The 20,427-nt window shown below is 38.7% G+C and overlaps 3 protein-coding genes across 4 annotated transcripts; 1 reads left to right on the top strand and 2 right to left on the bottom strand.

The window, feature by feature from the left end:
• Nucleotides 7-1,788, top strand: LOC109850936. The gene is made up of 2 exons (XM_020421021.1): nt 7-322; nt 1,508-1,788. The coding sequence occupies exons 1-2, from the start codon at nt 10-12 to the stop codon at nt 1,576-1,578; spliced, it is 384 nt and encodes a 127-aa protein (XP_020276610.1). The 5' UTR covers nt 7-9; the 3' UTR covers nt 1,579-1,788.
• LOC109849821 (peptide chain release factor 1) lies at nt 4,977-20,284 on the bottom strand. 2 transcript variants are annotated; one of them, XM_020419704.1, is made up of 11 exons: nt 20,089-20,284; nt 19,896-19,996; nt 19,716-19,814; nt 13,841-14,024; nt 13,682-13,730; nt 13,517-13,595; nt 13,064-13,138; nt 12,898-12,975; nt 11,737-11,895; nt 11,524-11,619; nt 4,977-5,372 (listed from the first exon to the last, which is right to left on the bottom strand). In XM_020419704.1, exons 1-11 carry the CDS (start codon nt 20,195-20,197, stop codon nt 5,184-5,186), a joined length of 1,218 nt encoding a protein of 405 aa, XP_020275293.1. In that variant the 5' UTR covers nt 20,198-20,284; the 3' UTR covers nt 4,977-5,183. The 2 variants fall into 2 exon arrangements, with proteins under 2 accessions (XP_020275293.1, XP_020275294.1); XM_020419705.1 differs by having other exon boundaries at nt 13,517-13,605; nt 13,851-14,024.
• On the bottom strand, nt 9,084-10,011 carry LOC109849823. Its single transcript, XM_020419706.1, has 2 exons — nt 9,458-10,011; nt 9,084-9,350 (listed from the first exon to the last, which is right to left on the bottom strand). Exons 1-2 carry the CDS (start codon nt 9,801-9,803, stop codon nt 9,316-9,318), a joined length of 381 nt encoding a protein of 126 aa, XP_020275295.1. The 5' UTR covers nt 9,804-10,011; the 3' UTR covers nt 9,084-9,315.

Here is a 20,427-nt window from a genome sequence, read left to right as displayed (position 1 = left end):
TCGATGGTCATGGAGGAGCCAAAGAGGAAGCATGGGAAGTTGGGAGCGGGTGGTGCCGAGCAGAAGAGGGCACAGAATAGGGAGATTGAGAAATGGATGAGGTTCCATGAGCCGGTTACGATGCCTGTGAGCCAAGTGAAGGGGGATAAAGATAGAATGAAGGCTGAAGCTAAGAGTAGAGTTCCCAATAGTTTGGGGCAGGGTGAGAAGGATAAAAAAGGGAGCCTTGTGAGTCCTCAGAGTGGTGGTGATGTTAAGGAAGAGGAGAGAAGTTTGGGGGGAAGTACAGATAAGGGTCCCCGATTACCTCAATCAACTCAAGGTGAAGAATTTTATCACTTTGTTTATAAATGTTTGATAATTTTAGCTTCCCATGTATATGAATTCTTCAGTTTGGATAATATCGCATATTCTGATGTAGAGATTGTTGTCATATTTTTATGTTAGGTCGTTATGGATACTACTTAAATTTGTGAGCTGTTGGAGTACTGTTATGTTTACACTGCCTGCCTCTTACATTATCGTTTACAATGGAGAATTTTTCAATTGATCATGATCCTTTTAAGATTTTGTTTTTACATGTTTGCATGTGTGTTTGGTTAATATTCAACTTTTATGGCTTTGAATGCTCAATTTTAAAGTTTGTATGCACGCTAATACTAGTTAGATACTTAAAATGTGAACAGTTGTTACTTTCAATTGCAAGTTTTTACAGGACAAATTTTCAAAACCAACCTATTTGGATTTTTATTACCCAAAAACGACCCCATTCACTTTTATTTGCAAAAACCGACCTGGTTTCAGCCTCAGCGCTGAAACCAGGTCGGTTTTTGAAAAAAACTCTCCGAAACTTCACGGGAGTTGAACTCCCGTGAAGTTTTTTGAACTATGAAACTTCACGGGAGTTCAACTCCCGTGAAGTTTCGGAGAGTTTTTTTCAAAAACCGACCTGGTTTCAGCGCTGAGGCGGAAACCAGGTCGGTTTTTGTAATTATTTTTGAATGGGGTCGTTTTTGGGGAATAAAAGTCCAAATAGGTTGGTTTTGAAAATTTGTCCAGTTTTTACATGTATATCAAGTTTGCTAGCATTTGGATATTTGATTGATGACTGGTTTTAGCTTTTGTTATGTGGATTTACTATGCATTTTTAACAGGATGATTAAATTTGTTTTCAGAAGGTATGCTTTCTTTTTTTTTCCCTGGGTAAAAACATGTTTTGAGTGTGTAGGATGTTAGATGTTGTATTTAATATGAGGACGGATTCTCAACACATAATTGACACGTTTATGTGCTTTATGATTGGGTTTTTCTTGCATAGTAATCTTTGATTGAATGTTTGTGAAGATATTACTTGGAATTAAATTACCTGTGACTGGCTGGATATTCTATTTGAATTTTTTTTAATTTCTCATGTATATGTTTAATACCCTTACTGTATGTCTGATTTGTTGTTTGAGGCTAAGATTTGAAATGCTTAGAGTTTGATAATGTTTGGGTCTGATTGCAGATGCGTTGGTCTCTAGGACAAACCCCAGATCCATATTGACAGGATTGCCAAGCACAACTAGCCATTCCTGAGGTGCATTTGTGGGTACATCATTTGTTTTATATATGTTCTTTTCTCTCGAGTGGTGGATGCCTGCAGTTGTTTGGAAATTGTTGATATGTACAACCTAGTGAACTATAAGTGTCCTCTCTTGTTTCTGCTGTATCTTTGCCTGAAACGAAGCCGTGTATCTTTCTGCTTTCTATCTAAGAAATATGTCTTTGGTTTGCTGGTTTCTGAGAGCAAGTATTTCGGATTTTTCTTTTTTTATTGGAGAAATGCATAATGATTTCTTTTGTCTTGTTTAAGTAGAACTTGACGCATACATTTTTTTGAAGTTTGAACAGTGGTTACCTTTCCAGAACTTCTGCTTTGTTTCTTTTGTCTATGTGGATGCTGGATAATATGCTTTACTATATTCAATTTTCAAGTGTTTGTATGCTTGCTGTAAGTACAATATCCACTCTATGTTTGTCTGTGTAAAAGTGAACTCTGAATTTGTTAAGCTCACTGGACAATATTTTAGTGATGCAGGGGCATCAGGACCTCACCTTTCTTATTGGTTTTAATTATTTAAGTTTGCTGGTTTCTGAATAATAAGCAGTCAAAAATTATCTCTCTTAAATTTGTATCGTCTCGCAAAAGTTTTTCGACACTTCAGCCACTAAGATAAAAGTCTAATTCTAGCATTGTCAGCATGTGATTAGTTTTAGCTTTCTGGTTAGTTTTGTTGCTTGTGTGTTAGCACAAATGTCAGTAGACGTTCGCAAAATACTAGTAATGTAGGAGCAGGGAAATAGCAGCTAATGCATTTGATTTGGTCAGGTTTGTGGTGTGCTAGTCTCCTACATGGAAGGGATGGAAGCAAGCAGCTAATGCATTTGATTTGGTCAGGTTTGTGGTGTGCTAGTCTCCTACATGGAAGGGATGGAAGCAGTTACTGGACTGACATTTCCAGAGAAGTTAATATTCCCAAAAGATAAGAGCATAAGAAAATGTGTATAAAAGTAGAAAACTTCCAATGTGCGTGATAGTTGGCCAAAGTCTTTAGTAAATTAATTTTGGTTAACACCTAAACCAATTTGCATCTTCTTGAGATTGAGTTGGCCAAAGTCTTTAGTAAATTAATTTTGGTTAACACCTAAACCAATTTGCATCTTCTTGAGATTGAGTTCTGACTCGTTGATTCAGGGTTTGAAGGACTAATGTATCAGACCATATCATTTCCACTAAAATTATAAAGCTAAATTCGCATTGTGCTATAAATATTACTGACTGCATCATGTATGCGTTTTGATTTATTTTTCCGCCAAACCTTGCAGGTTAAATATCTTAATGTATCATTTAGTTGACAAAGGATTTTGGTGCTCGCTGTTTCATAATCATAACCTTTGATCCGCTAAATTTTCTGAAATAATATCTTGGGTTTGTTGTCTTTTGTAACAAATGGCTTAGGCTCTCTTGTTCTTTCCTCAGTAGAGAAAGACAACAATAAGCTGAACAAGTTAATGCTTGAATCCCCCCCACCCCCCGTCTTTTTTTCCCGAAGTTTTTATTGCCATCTTGGATAAAGTATGTTCAACCCTCTAAATTGCCTTCTGAGTTTCTGCCTTCCATAGTAAAAGCATCACACTTTCAGCTGGTTTCCTGGTTTATTAACTGTTACCCTGTTTTCTTTTGTTGCAATATCTATAGCGGAGATAAAATATCTTTGCCTGTAGCTGTAAGCGAAGTAAAGCTTCTTACTTCTTTTGTTAAAATCTTCTTTCAATATCTTCCACATTGATTATACGTGCTGCCCTCAAAAGAAATCCTCTCATCTCATTACTTGGTTATGCTATACATAATCATGAAGCCAGCTGACCGCATTATATTATTTCATGACGTTCTGTTACCAATTCATCATGTTCCTTTATTTAGCTACCATCTTGATTACCATAGTTTATTTAATCCACAATGATTTATGGTGTACAACTACTGTATGTGTTTGAAAAGTGCAGGTTATAGGATTCGTGTTTTAGAGTTATAAAGACAATGTCCTATTCATAGCATTGTAAAACTCAGTAGATCTGTTGCTTGTTAGTTTTACTTTCTTTTTTTCGGGTATACATATATCCTTATGCTTCTGTTTTGTCCGTTTTTGTTGATAGCTGTTAATGGAACCCATCACAGGGGATCAATTCTCAGATTCAGTATAAGAATGAGGGCAGCTGCTGTCGCCCCGTGATACTTGTGTTGTTGATGTTTCTCTGATCAAGTGTTCAATTTTGTTCGTCTAATATTTCATGGATAAGTTTGATCTGCTTGTTTCTTATATGTGTTGCTGCTGCTCTGCTGAATATTCCTGGAATGCCCGACAAGCTTGTACTTCCCAAGTTTTTCTTGCATATTTAAGTTCTTCTGTTGTACTGTAATTCATTGATCCCGATAAGCTATGAGATGCCGGCAAAGCTATCAGATGCTAGCACTTCTCTCAGGTGAATAAATCGCGCTGGGACGGAGCTCACGCGAGTTGATTGACATGGTTTCTCTCTTCGACAGGGATTTTTCTGGACATTTATTTATCCTTGGTTGGCAGAAGATATTGCAAAAAAAATTCTTCGTTGTTTCTTATTTCAGGTGGTTGGTTTATATCTTTGTTAGACTGCTCCAATGGCTTAGTACGTAGGCATCCGCATCCTTCCATGTTCTTCTGGTTATTGAGCCACGCTGGGGGCATGTCATGAAGTTGGTGAAGTCAGGAAGCTCTGTTGCTTAGAGTATTGCGAGCATGGATCAGCAACTAATTCGGTGAAGGGTTTAGGTTAGATAGGAGACTGTGGTATATTTTTGGAGTAGTCCACACGTGGATTAGACTTAGGGTGTGTTTGGCAGACTCCAAAACGTGGGTCTGGATTGAACCTAGCCCTGCTTTTGATCGGCAAAAATTGGGCCAGTTTAGGCTATAAGAGGCCATAGAACCAGTTTAGTGTTGGACTAGAGAGTGATCAAAACTAAACTGGTTTAGAGTAGAACCGGGCTAGGGTTGAACTTGGCCCAAATTTTGGGTGATTGTCAAACACACCTTTAATGTCACCTTTAATGTCACGAGTAATCTCAGTTTATTTATATCTCAAGTAGTATAATGTTATCTGGCTTCTGCTAATCTTTCATGAAGCTTAGGGAATTTTGCAGCTAAGGAGATCGATCTTCACTATTTCTCAAGCAGACATAGATTGCATTGTTCTCTAAATGATTTTGGACAATTTTAATACAAATGCTTTGTGTCGAATTTCATATATTTAGAACTGAACTTTAATGTGACAGCCAAATGAATCATAAAACTCAATTAGGCAACAAAGAACAGCAACTTTGATCACAGTACAAAAATCGCTATTCCAAAGATACACACGCTCGATCAACAGATTCATACTGCTCCAAAACAGCATAATGAAAAAAGGTGATATCGTTCTCTTTATTGATAATACGCAGAAAAACAATACAGTTACTTCAGAGTTCAGCAATATATTAGATGAGATGTAAGTTGACACATAAATTACATAAAAAAAAAGATACATTAACTTGCAACCATCACACAACCTGTAAATTTGCAGCTTCAAGCTGCAGGCATGGAAACTGATTAAATTTAAGAATGAGGCTATGCGCTAAATGAGGCTATGGCATCCATCTCTTCTTGCAAGAGCAGAGCGTCAATAAAAACGTCAAGCCTCTCTCCCTCCAAGACATCCTCAATGGAATGATCAGTTATACCCACACGGTGATCTGTCACCCGACCTTGTGGAAAATTGTACGTCCGGATCCTCTCAGACCTATCACCGCTTCCAATCTACTTAACATCATTATGATAAAATTAAAATTACTAAAGTTATCTAAACATGATAGAAATTCAAATACTTGATCAAAACATGTTTGGAAACTGAGAATATAAACTACATCAAACGTAAGCGTAATTGATTAAACTAACCTCCAGCCATCGTTGTCTTACTCAAGGATATGGATGTTGATTTCGAAGATCTTCTAAACCTTATCTCTTCACTAAACGATGGTGTATTTTTCTTTCAAAAATTGAAGAGCATGTATAGGGACCCGATTACTCTCTCCATCAAAGAGCAATAAATGGAATTAGTGGGCAAAGTGGTTGGTTAAGTCATAACCAACTCTCTTGATGATGGGAAGTTATTGGACCACTTTGTGGCAACCGAAACCAACATTCCATCATCCACCTTAATGAAAAACAAAATACATGAATCATGGTGATAGGTTCTCTAATGTTGAGTAGTATCTTCCATGTATCACAATGTATCGTGTCTCTCAATCCCAAATGACTTAATGAATAAACCCTATGTTTATTCGAGGTCCAAACTTTAATGATATTTCTCAATAAAATAAACAAATATGTATGTGCACAAAAACAAATGAGAAATATCAACTGAATAAGAGTTTCAACAAAATATCAAATGTACGTACAATGAATATTTACATCATGGAACCAAGTCCCATTCTTACTACATGATCCTTGAAATTCTTTGGTGGCATGCCTTTAGTCAAAGGATCAGCAATCATCAACTCAGTGCTAAGGTGCTCAATGACCACTTTCTTTTCCTTAACACGTTCTCTAATGGCCAAGTATTTGATGTCGATATGCTTACTACGACTACCACTCTTGTTATTCTTAGCCATAAAAACATCAACTGAGTTGTCACAATACAATCTTATTACCCTAGAAATTGAATCCACAATTCTAAGCCCCGACACGAAACTCTTCAACCATACACCATGTGACGTAGCCTCAAAACATGATACGAATTCGGCCTCCGTAGTGGAAGTAGCAGTCAAAGTCTGCTTTGCACTCCTCCAAGACACGGCTCCACCGGCAAACATGAAAATGTATGCTGATGTTGATTTGCGTGAATCAACACAGCCAGCAAAATCCGCATTAGAGTAACCAACCAACTCCAAATCGTCGGTCCGTCTATACATGAGCATGTAATCCTTTGTCCCTTGAAGGTATCTCATCACATTCTTTGCAGCTCTCCAGTGATCAATACCTGGGTTACTCTGATATCTTCCTAGCATTCCAACAGCAAATGCTATATCAGGTCTTGTACAGACCTGAGCATACATTAGGCTTCCAACGGCTGAAGCATATGGAATGTTTTTCATCTGTTCCTGTTCGAGCTTATTTTTAGGGCATTGATTTAGGCTGAATCTGTCACCCTTCACAATAGGTGCTACTACACTTGGTGAACAATCATTCATCCGAAATCTCTCTAAAACCTTTTTGATATAGGTCTCTTGAGACAAACCCAAAATCCCTCGAAACCTTTCCCTATGGATCTTAATGCCAATGACATAAGATGTCTCACCCATATCTTTCATATCAAAGTTCTTCAAAAGAACTGTTTCACCTCATATAGCAAACTTTTATCATTTGCCGCAAGTAAATTATCATCCACATATAGCACAAGAAAGCAAAACTTGCTCCCACTGACCTTCTGGTATATACATTGATCCATAACGTTCTCTTCAAAACAAAATGAAGTGATAACATCATGGAATTTCAAATACCATTGACGAGAAGCTTGCTTTAATCCATATATGGACTTATTAAGCTTACAGACTAAGTGCTCACCATTACTAGAGGAGAATCCTTCAGGTTGCTTCATATAAACTTCTTCCTCTAGGTCACCATTAAGAAAGACCGTTTTCACATCCATTTGATGCAAATCCAAATCAAAATGGGCAACCAATGCCATAACGACTCGAAGAGAATCTTTCTTAGATACAAGAGAAAATGTCTCTGTGTAGTCGATTCCCTCTCTTTGAGTGAATCCTTTGGCAACGAGTCTGGTCTTATATCTCTCAATGTTGCCTTGTGAGTCTTTCTTTGTTTTGAAAACCCATTTACATCCAATGGCTTTCATACCATCAGGCAACTTGACGAGATCCCATACTCGGTTTGACGCCATAGAATCCATCTCATCCTTCATGGCATTGTACCATAAGTTTGAAATCTCAGAACTCATGGCTTGTGAAAACGTCGCAGGATCATTTTCGGCTCCAACATTGTAGTCAGACTCTTGTAGATACACGACATAGTCACTAGGAATCGCCGATTTCCTTACTCTAGTAGATCTTCTTAATGCTACATCAACATTTTCCTGAGGATCAGGATCATGTTGTTCAGCTGGTTGTTCAACAGCTTCAGGTATTTGTTGAACTTCAACATCTACTAAATCAGGATCATCAGCTTGTGGTATTTCGTGAACTGGTTCTTCAACACGCGTTTGTACTATATGCGTGTTGTTAACAATAACGATCAGTCCGTTGCTTGAAGTGGCACACTGAGCATCTAAATGATCTTTCTCAAGACCAACGTCCTGAGATCGATCGCTCCCACTAATCAAGTCATTCTTAAAAAATTTAGCATTTCTTGATTCCACAAACCTAGTGCTATGAGATGGACAGTAAAATCTGTATCTCTTAGACCTTTCGGCATATCCAACGAAATACCCACTTATGGTCCTTGGGTTCAACTTCTTTTCTTGTGGATTGTAGACTCTTACTTCGGATGGACATCCCCAAACGCGTACATGTCGTAAACTTGGTTTCCAACCTTTGAATAACTCAAAAGGAGTCTTTGAGACAGCCTTGGTTGGAACTCGGTTTAATATGTACACAGCCGTCTTAAGAGCTTCAGTCCACTAGGATTTAGGAAGTTTGGAGCTAGCAAGCATGCTACGCACCATGTCCAATAATGTTCGGTTTCTTCTTTCAGCTACTCCATTTTGGTCCGGAGAGCCAGACAAAGTATATTGGGCAACAACCCCATTTTCACTAAGAAACCTTGCAAATGGACCATTTGCATGGCCACTCTCAGTGTATCTACCATAGTATTCTCCACCTCTATCGGATCTCACGATCTTAATTTGTTTGCCACATTGTTTCTCTACTTCTGCTTTAAACACCTTAAAAGCATCTAGTGCTTCATTCTTACTGTTAAGCAAGTAGAGATACATGTATCGCGAGTAATCATCTATGAAAGAGATGAAGTACTTATCACGGTATGCATCCATGTCTGGATAACAAATGTCAATGTGTATGATTTCCAATAATTCAGAACTTCTTTTAGCACCTTTCTTGGACTTGTTAGTCTGCTTACCCTTAATGCAGCTTATACAAGTCTCAAAGTCAGTAAAATCCAAAGTACCAAGTACCCTATCATTCACTAACCTTTTAATTCTATCAATGGAGATATGTCTCAATCTCCAATGCCACAATATAGAAGACTCTTCATTCACAACACATCGTTTAGTACCAACATTTTCATGAACGTACATAGAAGTATGGTTTTCATCATTTTGCAAATTAAGGAGGAAAAGACCATCAGACAAAGTACCACATCCGTTTTCATCATTTTGCAAATTAAGGAGGAAAAGACCATCAGACAAAGTACCACATCCAACAACATCAGATTTAAAAACCAAATTAAATCCGAAATCTAAAAGACCATCAGACAAAGTACCACATCCAACAACATCAGATTTAAAAACCAAATTAAATCCGAAATCTTTTTAAATCTGAAATCTGAAAAGTTAAAGGAATAACCATCTGATACAAGTCTGGAAACTAAAATTAAATTCCTAGAAAAACTAGGAATATAAAACGTCTTTTCTAAACTTAAAATAAAACCACTACTTAAAACCAATCTGCACGTGCCAATGGCCTCCACATGTGAGGGCATCTTATTTCCTAAATAGATGTTGTGCTCACTTCCCATCGGCTTCCGCAGGTCTCGTAAATCCTACAATGAATTGGTGACATGGATTGTAGAACCAGAATCAATCCACCATGTGTTATGATTAACATCAAACATATTGGATTCATAACAAACAAAAGAAAGTTGAGTACCTTTCTTATCAAGCCACTTCATGAACTTGGAGCATTGTTTCTTAACGTGCCCCTTCTTTTTGCAAAAGAAGCACACAATCTCTTTCTTAATGACCTTTTGAGGAGGGATTTTCCCTTTCCCCTTGTCCTTGGCTTGATCCTTCTTCTTGTACTTCCCAGGGGTAGTAAAGTTCACAATTTCCTTTTCCTTTTCCTCCATAAGCAGCCTGCCCTCTTCCTGAACACACATGGTCAACAATTCATTGATCGACCATTTGTCCTTATGTGTGTTGTAGGATATCTTAAATGGATCATATTGCTGAGGTAAGGTACAAAGGATGTAGTGAACCAGGAAGGCTTCAGACATCTCAACCTCCAATACTTTCAACTAAGCCACAATATCCCTCATGCGCATGATATGATCACGCACACCCCTTACGCCGGTGAGCCTCAAGGATGAAAACTGTATGATCAGGGTGCTCACCATTGCCTTGTCTGAAATAGCGAACTGATCATCGATAGCCTTTAGTAAATCTTGGACCTTGTCGACCTGCTCGACTGAACCCCTTATACCAGCAGAAATCATCGATAGCCTTTAGTAAATCTTGGACCTTGTCGACCTGCTCGACTGAACCCCTTATACCAGCAGAAATTTTAGTCTTTATGAACATCACACAGAGACCAGCAGAAATTTTAGTCTTTATGAACATCACACAGAGACGATTGGATCGTTCCTATTTTTCATAAAGCTGAATTTCGTCTGAAGTGCTGATTTCAGTAACTGTAGGTATTTTTCAATCTTCCTTATGGCATAGTCTATGTCCATCCATCCCAAATGAAGGAGAACTCTCTCCTTCCACACTTTGTAGTTGTCCCCTTTGAGCTCGGGAACATCACATTTCATATCAGAGTAATTAGCAGGTGGAATTGCTGCAGTAAATTAAATAATCATGCTCATGTTACTAAATTTGAAGCTAACAAAATATGACATGTTCTACCAATGTAAAATCATGCAAATATATAAATCTAGTGACATAAAACTTGCCTGTGGGCTAAAGTTCCAATTCAATTAGATTTATCTTAACTTCATGATAAAACTATCAAATTATGCTTCATTTCCTAATCCCTGTGGGTAAATTAGAAAATATAATTTGACATTTTATCCTAATTAATCATACAGATATAATAAAAATTCCTGTGGGATAAAATTTATTATATCACATCCGATTAATCACAATTAATGTTTGCTTTTCTAAATAAGATCCTTAACAAGTGATATAACAAACCTTATTATACAGTTTTAATTAATTAAGGATGTTGTGGCTACTCCCAAATTAATTAAACTATATGGGTTAATTAAGTAGTTATTTAATTATATTCACAGAAACATCACTTGATAAACGCAATGGATCTAACATGCATGAATATAAACATTAACCAGAAATTGTCAAATACGTAATGTAGGCAACAAAAAAAATTGAAAGCAAACAAAAATATTACTAGAATTCAAAGAGACCCCAAGAGGCCCAAGGCCCAAGGCCCATCAAAGACCTTTAATATATGGTGTAGCCCTAGGGGTTTGAACACCAAACCTCTAGGCCAAATCCTCAAGCCTTACCACTAGGCTATTGCCCTAAAGTATTTAATACAATCAAAATATGTATACATATTGAATGAACAGATCCAAATTTTACAGTTTCAAACATGTTAACTCCTAATTCTTAAGCAAATTAAATTAAACTTAATTATTGATTTGATTATCATTATACCAAGATCTTAGAACAAATGATTTTCACGATGAGCAATTAATTAAGAAAAAGGAAAATCATAAGTTCTACAACCTGGCTCTGATACCAAATGATAAAATTAAAATTACTAAAGTTATCTAAACATGATAGAAATTCAAATACTTGATCAAAACATGTTGGAATTAGTGGGCAAAGTGGTTGGTTAAGTCATAACCAACTCTCTTGATGATGGGAAGTTATTGGACCACTTTGTGGCAACCGAAACCAACACATTAGGCATTCATTGATCAGATCGATCAGTCAATAGGAAAGAATAATCGTGTGAGAGCTATTTATTACCTGCTCCATTCGAAGCTTGGATCGACTCGTTTGAAGCCTAGATCTCTCAATTTCGTACAACCTTGCTCTTAGCACCTTAAGAGCTTTAGCCTTGTTCTGAAGAAAATAAGCATAGGAAAATAAGGGGGTATCTGTAACTTCCATCATATGCAACAAAATCTTGTTGGTTTGAAAGAAAGGCTTCAATGTTGAAGGAGACATTTCTTCCCTTACCATGTGCTGTGATCTTTCATCCTGTATAGCCACTGTAATTCCCGTTGGAATATGTGTTATCCTCACAGCACTGCTAGTGGTGTTAACAGATTGACCACCACAACCGCCAGCTCTGTATGTATCTATTTTCAGGTCTTCATTGCGCAACTGGACATCAACCTGTAGACCCCGCAAGTAAAAAAGCATTCTTATATAATCATGGAATAAATAGCTAAAAAATCATGTTGTCGTTTAAATTAGTAGAAGCACGGAATCAGTTTTAGCTAAACCAAGTAGAGGAAGTGTAGATTAGAAATGTGCCCTATGTCATGTTTACAAACATAAATTTGCAAAGATATTCCAGGACAAGAAGCAATATAAAGGTGCAAATCACATTGGATGCATTCACAGCCAAATCATCAATGGTTGAAAGAAAGAAAAATTCTATTTGAATAAGAACTATCAGTAGAAAGCTAATGCTCCACAAAGACCAGCAAAGGAGTTTGGCAAATCACTATGCGACTCCTGATAAGATGAATTGCCTTTATCTAGCAAAAGGATGGGTTAAAGGTTAGCCTTCTCCACGTTAACTATTAAGTAGTGAACTCATTCTCTCAATAACGCTTAATTTCTTCAGTTAATTGGATTTTATTAGGTAAAGAATGTGGAATGAGTCGAATGACAGTTAAAACCAAGTTCAATCAGATTAACCAATGTGGTAGCATTATATTTTCCTCATGCTCTTGACTTCGACAATCTTGAGTTAAATATACAACTATGCCAAAGAACTTGCACGTTGGTTAGGGTGCTGGTTCATGATTCAGGAGGCCCCAAATTCAGAGCAACCAACATTACAGAGGGGATTTCTGCCTTAGTTATGTAGACAAAATAATACACCTTCAGAGGCTTTTGCAGGTTGAAAGGAAAAGTCGCCGAGCAAAGGTAAAAAAGAGGCTCAAACCTACAAAGATATTGGGTAATTACACTGCACCCGTACATAAGCAATAGATGCATAATTTGCTCAAGGAAATACCAACAAAACAAATTAATCATTTATGGACTAATAGTAATTATCAATTCAAGAAGCCTATAAACAAGCACACACAAAAAAGAAACTAACATGCATGCCTAAAAGCAGAAAAAATGTAAGTAAAATGCAAGTGTATACACAGCGATCTTAACCTCATCAGCCTGAGGAAGGATAGCAACAGAAACAGCACTGGTATGCACTCGTCCTGATTTCTCTGTCACTGGGACGCGCTGATTGAATATTTTCATGAATACAACAAAATTAGGTTCTAAGTTTGTAGTTTGAAACCAGAAAGACAAAAGGCATTCTCAATCACACCTGCACTCTGTGAATACCACTCTCAAATTTGAGTTTTCCAAATGCACCAGGCCCGGAAACTGCTCCACTAGCTTCCTGCAATGGATGGAAGGTTAATGAATTCTCAGTAATTGAGTAATTTTCTCTCTCCCCTGCATCTTGCATAGGTGGGGTATGAAGAAATGGCATTTTGCATGGCAGAAAATAACTCAAAGAATGCATTGCAAACTGAACACAAACAATAGAAGAACATAACAGTGCTTATATACAAATTCAGGAAAGCACAAGTCTTTTCTCTACATGCTACACCCAAAAGGGCCTCTCCACCAACAGAGTCGGACAAGTTTCCTTTAAGAATAGGTTTTTAAAAGAAATATCATAAGTTGACGATAACAACAACGATGTTGTCAATGAACAAGACTTTTATCAAGGAAAAACATTTTACATTCTACAAGTTCAAGCACGCGGAAGTACCTTGTATCCTTTCAAATCAGATTCTGCTATATCTATGACGTCAAACTTCCAACCCTTCTTTTGTGAGTACTTCTCATACCTGTGCCAGACTTTCAGTTAATACAGCACCATCATCAGTCTCAACTGGAGTTCGTAAACAGCAAATGGAGTCTTGGGGAAACATACATTTTAAATATGTCCATTGCAAATAATGATGCTTCTTCACCTCCAGTTCCTGTCATAAATACCATCAATCAAAAAAAAAAAAATTTTGAAAAAAAGAGTCGCCAGATAACTAAAAGTAACGCCCTCAGAAGATGATCACAGCCTCAGGAAGTCATCTACCTGCTCTCACCTCCAATATGCAATCCCGCTCATCAGCATCATCCTTCGGAAGCAATGACTTTAGTAGTTGATTCTGCAACCTGTTCTCCTCCTCTACAGCTTCAGCCAATTCCTCAGCTGCCATGTCGCACATGTCTTTATCTTCAGGACAGTCAGATATTAATGATTTTAGGCCATCAACCTCCTATAAATCAAAAGGTAAAGCCTTTGAGCTCAAGAATCAAAGAACAGGGCAATCGTCCTCTAATTCTGTTATTAGCCAAAGTCCCATATCGTGAACATAAATAGAAGAAACTTTGGGAGTGCTAAATGTGTGGGCAAAACATCCACGCAGAATAAAGAAGAGAGGATAATTGCAAAAGTTAAAGAAAACTGTAGCATAAAGGATAGGGAACAATTTTACTCGACACTAAAGTTGTCCCAGAACCACCTTTTGTCATGAAAACTTCAGCATGAGAAACACCAAGGACTTAAGAAAGGCATGGTATGTCAAAAAGAGAAGAATTAGAAAATGCATGAGATGAAAGTTTATATGTACAAATGGAAAGGCAAGATATAAGAGATTTACTCTTTATAGATGGAAAGGCAGAAGGGAAAAGAAAAACTACCAGAAGCAAACATCGTCAAATCGGATGGTAATAGTTCTAACTCATCTGATTTTTCGTTTTCTATCAATCCCACAGGTTGCTATTCGGAAGTATCCGAGTGGATATTGGATAGTGATGCAACCTATCATATGTGTCCTAAAAGGAAATGGTTTTTCAGTTTTGAAAAGCTGGATAGTGGAGTGGTGCACATAGGTGATAACCGTGCATGCCAAATCCTTGGAATAGGTAAAATTTGCAACAAGATGTATAATAGGATGGTTAGAGAGATACATGGTGTGAGATATGTTCCTTCTTTGAGAAAGAATCTGATCTCAATTGGAGCTTTAGTTGCAGAGGGTCTGAAAATTCGTATTGAGGACATGGTTCTCAAGATTGTGAAAGGCTCTCTAATTGTGATGAAGGACGTCAGGAAGAATAACTTGTGGAACACTGGCGACAGGTGGAACGCTGGCGACTTCTATTGATTCGACTAGACTGTGACATTTGAGGCTGGAACATTCTAGTGTTGGTTCCTTGTAAGTTTCAGATATGTAAGGATTGGTGAGAGGCACTTTGACCTGCAATTTGAAGTCCTGTGAGCATAGCGATGTGAGCAAGAAGACCGATATGAAGTTTGACATCTCTATTCATCGAGCTAAGTGCCTTCTAAATGATGTTCACTTGGACGTTTGGGGGCCTTCCAAGAAAGCATCATTTGGAGGTAATAGGTATTTGGTTTTCTTTATTGATGACTATTCTAGGCATGTTTGGATTGCAACCAAGTCCTGTTTGAGTGAAGTCCTAGTAGTTAACAAATGGTGGAAGAAGTGTATAGAGACCAAAATAGATAGAAAGGACAGAGTACTCCGTTTTGATTTTGGTGGGAAGTACAAGAAGGATCCATTTCTGTATTTGTGTCGAGCTCAAGGCAGTTTGAGACGCTTCATTGGAAAGAAAACATTAGGGCAACGAGATGAGCTGGCAAATTTGATGAGCTATTCCTTGCTGGAAAAGGATCAGTATTTGGTGTCAAGCAGTAGTTTGAAGAAGAGTTTTGATACTGAGGCTTTAACATATTCGAGTCATCTTATTCATAGGTTGTCGTCTGTTGCGATTGGCGTATTTGGGTCTGTTAGTGTAGGCTGTCTAAAAATCACTGCAGATAGCTGATTCCCATCAAACACCGATGACGGAAGTTATAATTTGACGACTTCCAGAAGACTATAATTTAAAGACTTTCACGTGGATCGATGAATGTTACAATCTGACGACCTTCGCAACAACTGATGAAAGCTCTAATCAACAGCCTTCACAATCAATATCGGGAGTTACAATCTGACGACTCTCACATTTACAAGGAGCCAAGACGAAGATTACAAGATGACGATCTTTGCAACGCTCTAGCAAAAGAGACTATAAATCGACGGTCTCTTCAAATCAAAACGCAGATATCTCTCAAACCGTAAGGAATTTGGTAAAACCGACGGAGCAAACCAAACCCTATGGGGTTCGTTTGGTCGGCTCCGTCTCGTCGAGATAGTCGATTTTCATATATAATTCGTCCAATTCCGACTTACGGTTTGAAAGTTATGACCTATTATTCACAGCAAGTTATGTTCGGAAGTCCGTCTGCAAGACTGGACTTCGTCTGAACATTGGACTTAGCATGAACCTCGCCAAGCCCGCCTAAAGGCTTGCTTCTGCATTACAGAGTCAAAACGCAGAGTTCGTGGACTTAAAACGCAGAGTTTGTGGATTTAAAACGCAGAGTTTAACTCTGCGTCCAACAACAAAAACGCACAGTTAATACGCAGCCTAACTCTGCGTCCCAGGTCCAGAGACGCACGGTTAATGCAGAACACAACTCTGTGTCCCGGGTCCAGAGATGCACAGTTAATGCAGAACCCAACTCTGCGTCCCAGGTCTAGAGACGCACAGTTAATGCAGAACCCAACTCTGCCTCCCAGGTCCAGAGACGCATAGTTAATGCAGAACCCAACTCTGTGTCCCAGGTCCAGAAACGCACAGCTCATCTCTGCGCAGCGCGACCTGTGCGTTTTCAGCCTAAAACAGGCCCAATTCTGCGTTTCAGGTCCAAAAACGCACAGTTCAGGCCCAGAACGTTGTTTTCAGCGTTTGACTCGTTCAAGCACGATTTGAACGATTCCATAATCGTTTTCTCCCCACGGTTTGAGGGGATCACTACCCTATCATGGAGAGATTTATGGGGAGCAGTTACACCCCATTAAACCCTCATTAAGGAGAGATTTAAGGGGATGGTTACACCCATAAATCCCCTATAAATAGGGGTAAACTCAATGGAGTTCGGGCTGACTGGGTTGATCGGGGAGGCTGACTTTTTTGGATCTGAAGCTTGGCAGCAAAGAAGATCTTTCATCCTTCGGTTGGGATTTTGGAGATCGGGAACAGGAGCTTCTTCATCCTTGGCTTTAAACCGATTTCGGTTAAATCAACTCTTTCATAGAGTTTTAAACTCGTTCGGAGTTATCAACTTGATCAGAGTTCAAAACTTGTTCTGCAAGTTCTTCTAAAACTCGCTCTGAGTTATTAACTCGTTAAGAGTTATTTTCAAACTTGCCACGTAAGTTCTCCACAACGTCAAATCGTGAGGAGAAGACCACGTTCCAGTGAAACAAGACGTGCGGATCAACGGAGAGCAAATTCGACGCGAGCATTCGAAGGAGACACTCCATCGCCACCGTGAAGAACCCAGTTTTAAACAAAGGGGGAATCCAGATCATTCTTTTCTCTTTTGTAATCAGGAAATCCAAATTGCAATGTTACATTAAACGTTGGGCGCTTCTAGGCGTCGGACTTGGCGCCCAGCGCTTAGTCGCCTAGGCGGACGCCTAAGCGGTTTCTGGACATTTTTTTCTTTCTTCATTTAAGTGGTGGTCGATGTGGTTTTGCTGAAGGTCGGAGGAGGTAGTGGAGATGTTCATATTTGGAGGTTAATGGAGTTTGGAGAACGTGTAGGCTACGACACATAAAATCACAATCAAGGCCTACAGGATGCAAACAATGTTTCCCTAAACGCTCGTAAAATCTAGGTGGGCAGCCTAAATACCGCCTAGGCCCTAGGCGCTAGTTAGGCGGCCTAAGTACCGCCTAGGTCTAGGCGTACGTCTAAGCGGACTAGGCGGAGGTTTTTTAAAACAGTGCCAAATTGTAATCGATTTTGAGAGAATACAAATCAATTTTTCTTTCATTCTTTTTACTACAAATTTTCCACAAACAGTTAGAGTTGCTTCAAATTTTAGTTTGCTTCGGATATTTGGGTTCCCAACATATTGTCACATCGAGGATGTGAAAACTGATCCGAGTGCATATTTAGAATTCAGATGCGTGTTTGGCTACATGTGATGGGACTCTGTTTTCAAGAAGATTATTCTGAACAGTAATGTCACGTTTGACTCTCAGTAGGTGGAGAGTATTGGTCGGATCAGAGATGTATCGCAGCATGTGAAGAGTGATGCTACTTCACGTTGGATGGAGATTACTCCACGTTCTCCAGATCATTCTATATCGTTTGAGATTCCAGCTAAGGTGACACAGATTGGGGATCATGTTGGTGTGGATACAGATTATGAGTTTGAAGATCAGGATTCGAGTACAACAGGTGGACACAGTTCAGATTTGGCTATGGTCGTTGGCTCACCTTAGGTGGAGGTGTTTGGTAATTATGTTTCTTCTACATATAGGGTTGAGGGGTTAAGCTCCAAGACAGATTTGGTGTGGAGAGATACAAATTTGGAAGAGAGTTTATCTTTTCACTTTGAGGCCATTAGGAGTGTTATCAGCTGCAGATTTGTTGGTGATGATTGTGAAGTTGGTAAAGGGTTGAAAATCCTTCTAGTTGATTGAGGGTCTTTGGAGGCCATTTGGGTGAACTACGTGAGGCTTAATTCCTTGGGCAAAAGGATACGTAAGCAGTTATTTTGATACAGCCAGTTTGATGAGTTGATACCGACATTTTAAAGTTTGTTCGCATTCTCGTTTGGGTTCTCGACTTGTTGTGGATTGAGCTGTTATCGTGGATTGTTTCCACTTCGTACTGGACGCAACAAGTGTGACGTTTGGTTTGGTTGGTGTCGGCTTAGTTTTGGGAAAACTTCGTCGAGATGGAGAATTGTAGAAACGGTGAAAACGGGGTTGAAGTTCAAGAAATTTGACGAATGAAACAGTTTGGAGGTTTTCCGGTCGACCGCGACAACATGTGCGGTCGACCGAAAACGTGCACACTACATGGTGGTTTTCTAGAGTTCTGGTCGGTCGACCGCGATGCTAGGTCCGGTCGACCGCAAACCCTATAAGTGATTTCCTGAGTTTTGGACGTTCTGTCCGGTCGACCGCGGCGTCAAGTGCGGTCGACCGCCTGTCGGGTTTGAGCCTGAGCTTTGTTTCCTGTTCTGATTTGGTTTGTGTTTTGATATATATATTGAAACACGTTTTTTAGGGTTGAGCAAGGTTGAAAAAGGGGTTATTTGGTACACAGAAAAGAGAGTTTTCTGAGCAATTTGTTTGGGATTTGTGTAAGAGATTTGAGAGCTTTGTTTGAGAGATTTTGAGTGATTTTGTAATCTCTACTTGTACTCTTTTTTCTATTAGTGAAAACTCATCCCCTTCTTGCCCCGTGAACGTATGTAATTTGTTGAACCACGTAAAATTCGTTGTTTGTGTTCGTGCTGTTAATTTTGTGTTTGTGTGACCTTCTCTCTCGGCGACTTTGTGTTTCCTCGAACCCCAGACAGAGGCTTTAGAGCCCAACAAAAATAGGTGCCAAACTCTGAGACAAGGATAGAAGGGCTAAATTCTAAAGAAGGCCATGAAGTATGTACCTTATGGTCCAGCAATTTAAGTTCATGCAACCCAAGAATAACCTACAAAAACTTCTCCGAACATTGGAAAAGATGATAAACATTGGCTCTAAAAATTGCATTAGGAGTAAAATGAAAGATGCGTCAAGACGACACCAAAGCAGAGATGATCACTGCAATTTTATGTGATTTTATTGGATTCAAAATGAGCTTTAGCTGTAGCTTGTAACAACAAACTCCTAATTAAGTTTCTGTTTAACATGAAATCAAATTTCTAAGGAATGCTTGAAGATAAAATGTAACTCAAAAGTTGATGCTCAGTTTCAAAAATGTCATGTATACTGTAGATGTTACAAGTAATTAGGCACAAAATTGAGAGAACTTTCAACTACGAAGTAAATCTTAAGGCATCCTTAAGAAAGTAAAATTATCTTTAAAATACAAAGATACCTTCTTTTTATCATTCAACTTCTCAATCAGTTCAAGCAAGCTCTCGATCTTTCGAAGTTCCTTATTAGCCCTCGAATACTCGGTCGTCGAAGCTGCTGGCTGCCTTCAGTAAACAACAAATCTAAAAAAATGGGTTTCCTTTCAAATTAATCAAAAACTTCAAAATTCTCCAAATCAAACCTGGTTAATTTGGTTGTACAGATACGCGCCCTTCTGTTCGATCGCAATCATTCGCTGCTCCATTATCTTTAGCAAGCTTGCCGGTAGCTGAGAGTTGGATTCTGGTTGCAAAGATTGAAACTTGTGAGAATTCAAATATAAACTTGTATTCTTTTTATTTTTATTTATTTTTGAATTTTGAGCTTTTGAGTACCTGTGGAGTATGAGAGACGATGAAATGTTGAGGGAGGAGAGATTCTGGGCTGAGGGCGTTGAATTTGGCGGAGAATCGATCGCCCCCATCGAGCGCTTGGGAACTTCATCGAAGGTTTAGGGTTTTTGTTTGATACCTGCAAGCTGTTTGAGGGAAAGCCCAAGAGAACTGCGAGGAGGTTTTTGGCCGAAGCGAGCGCAGACGTGAATATATAGTACAAATTTCAAAGGATTCGGATCCTTTCCGCTACAAATTTCAAAGGATTCGGATCCTCTCCGCTACAAAAAAAAACAGTGGAGAGAACACTACATAATCACGGCCATTGATTATCTAATTAAT

Source organism: Asparagus officinalis, chromosome 7 (assembly GCF_001876935.1).
Source record: "Asparagus officinalis chromosome 7, Aspof.V1, whole genome shotgun sequence".
Classification (NCBI taxonomy): Eukaryota; Viridiplantae; Streptophyta; class Magnoliopsida; order Asparagales; family Asparagaceae; genus Asparagus; species Asparagus officinalis.
Note: the sequence above shows the minus strand (reverse complement) of the source record. Positions and strands in the feature narration are given on the sequence as shown.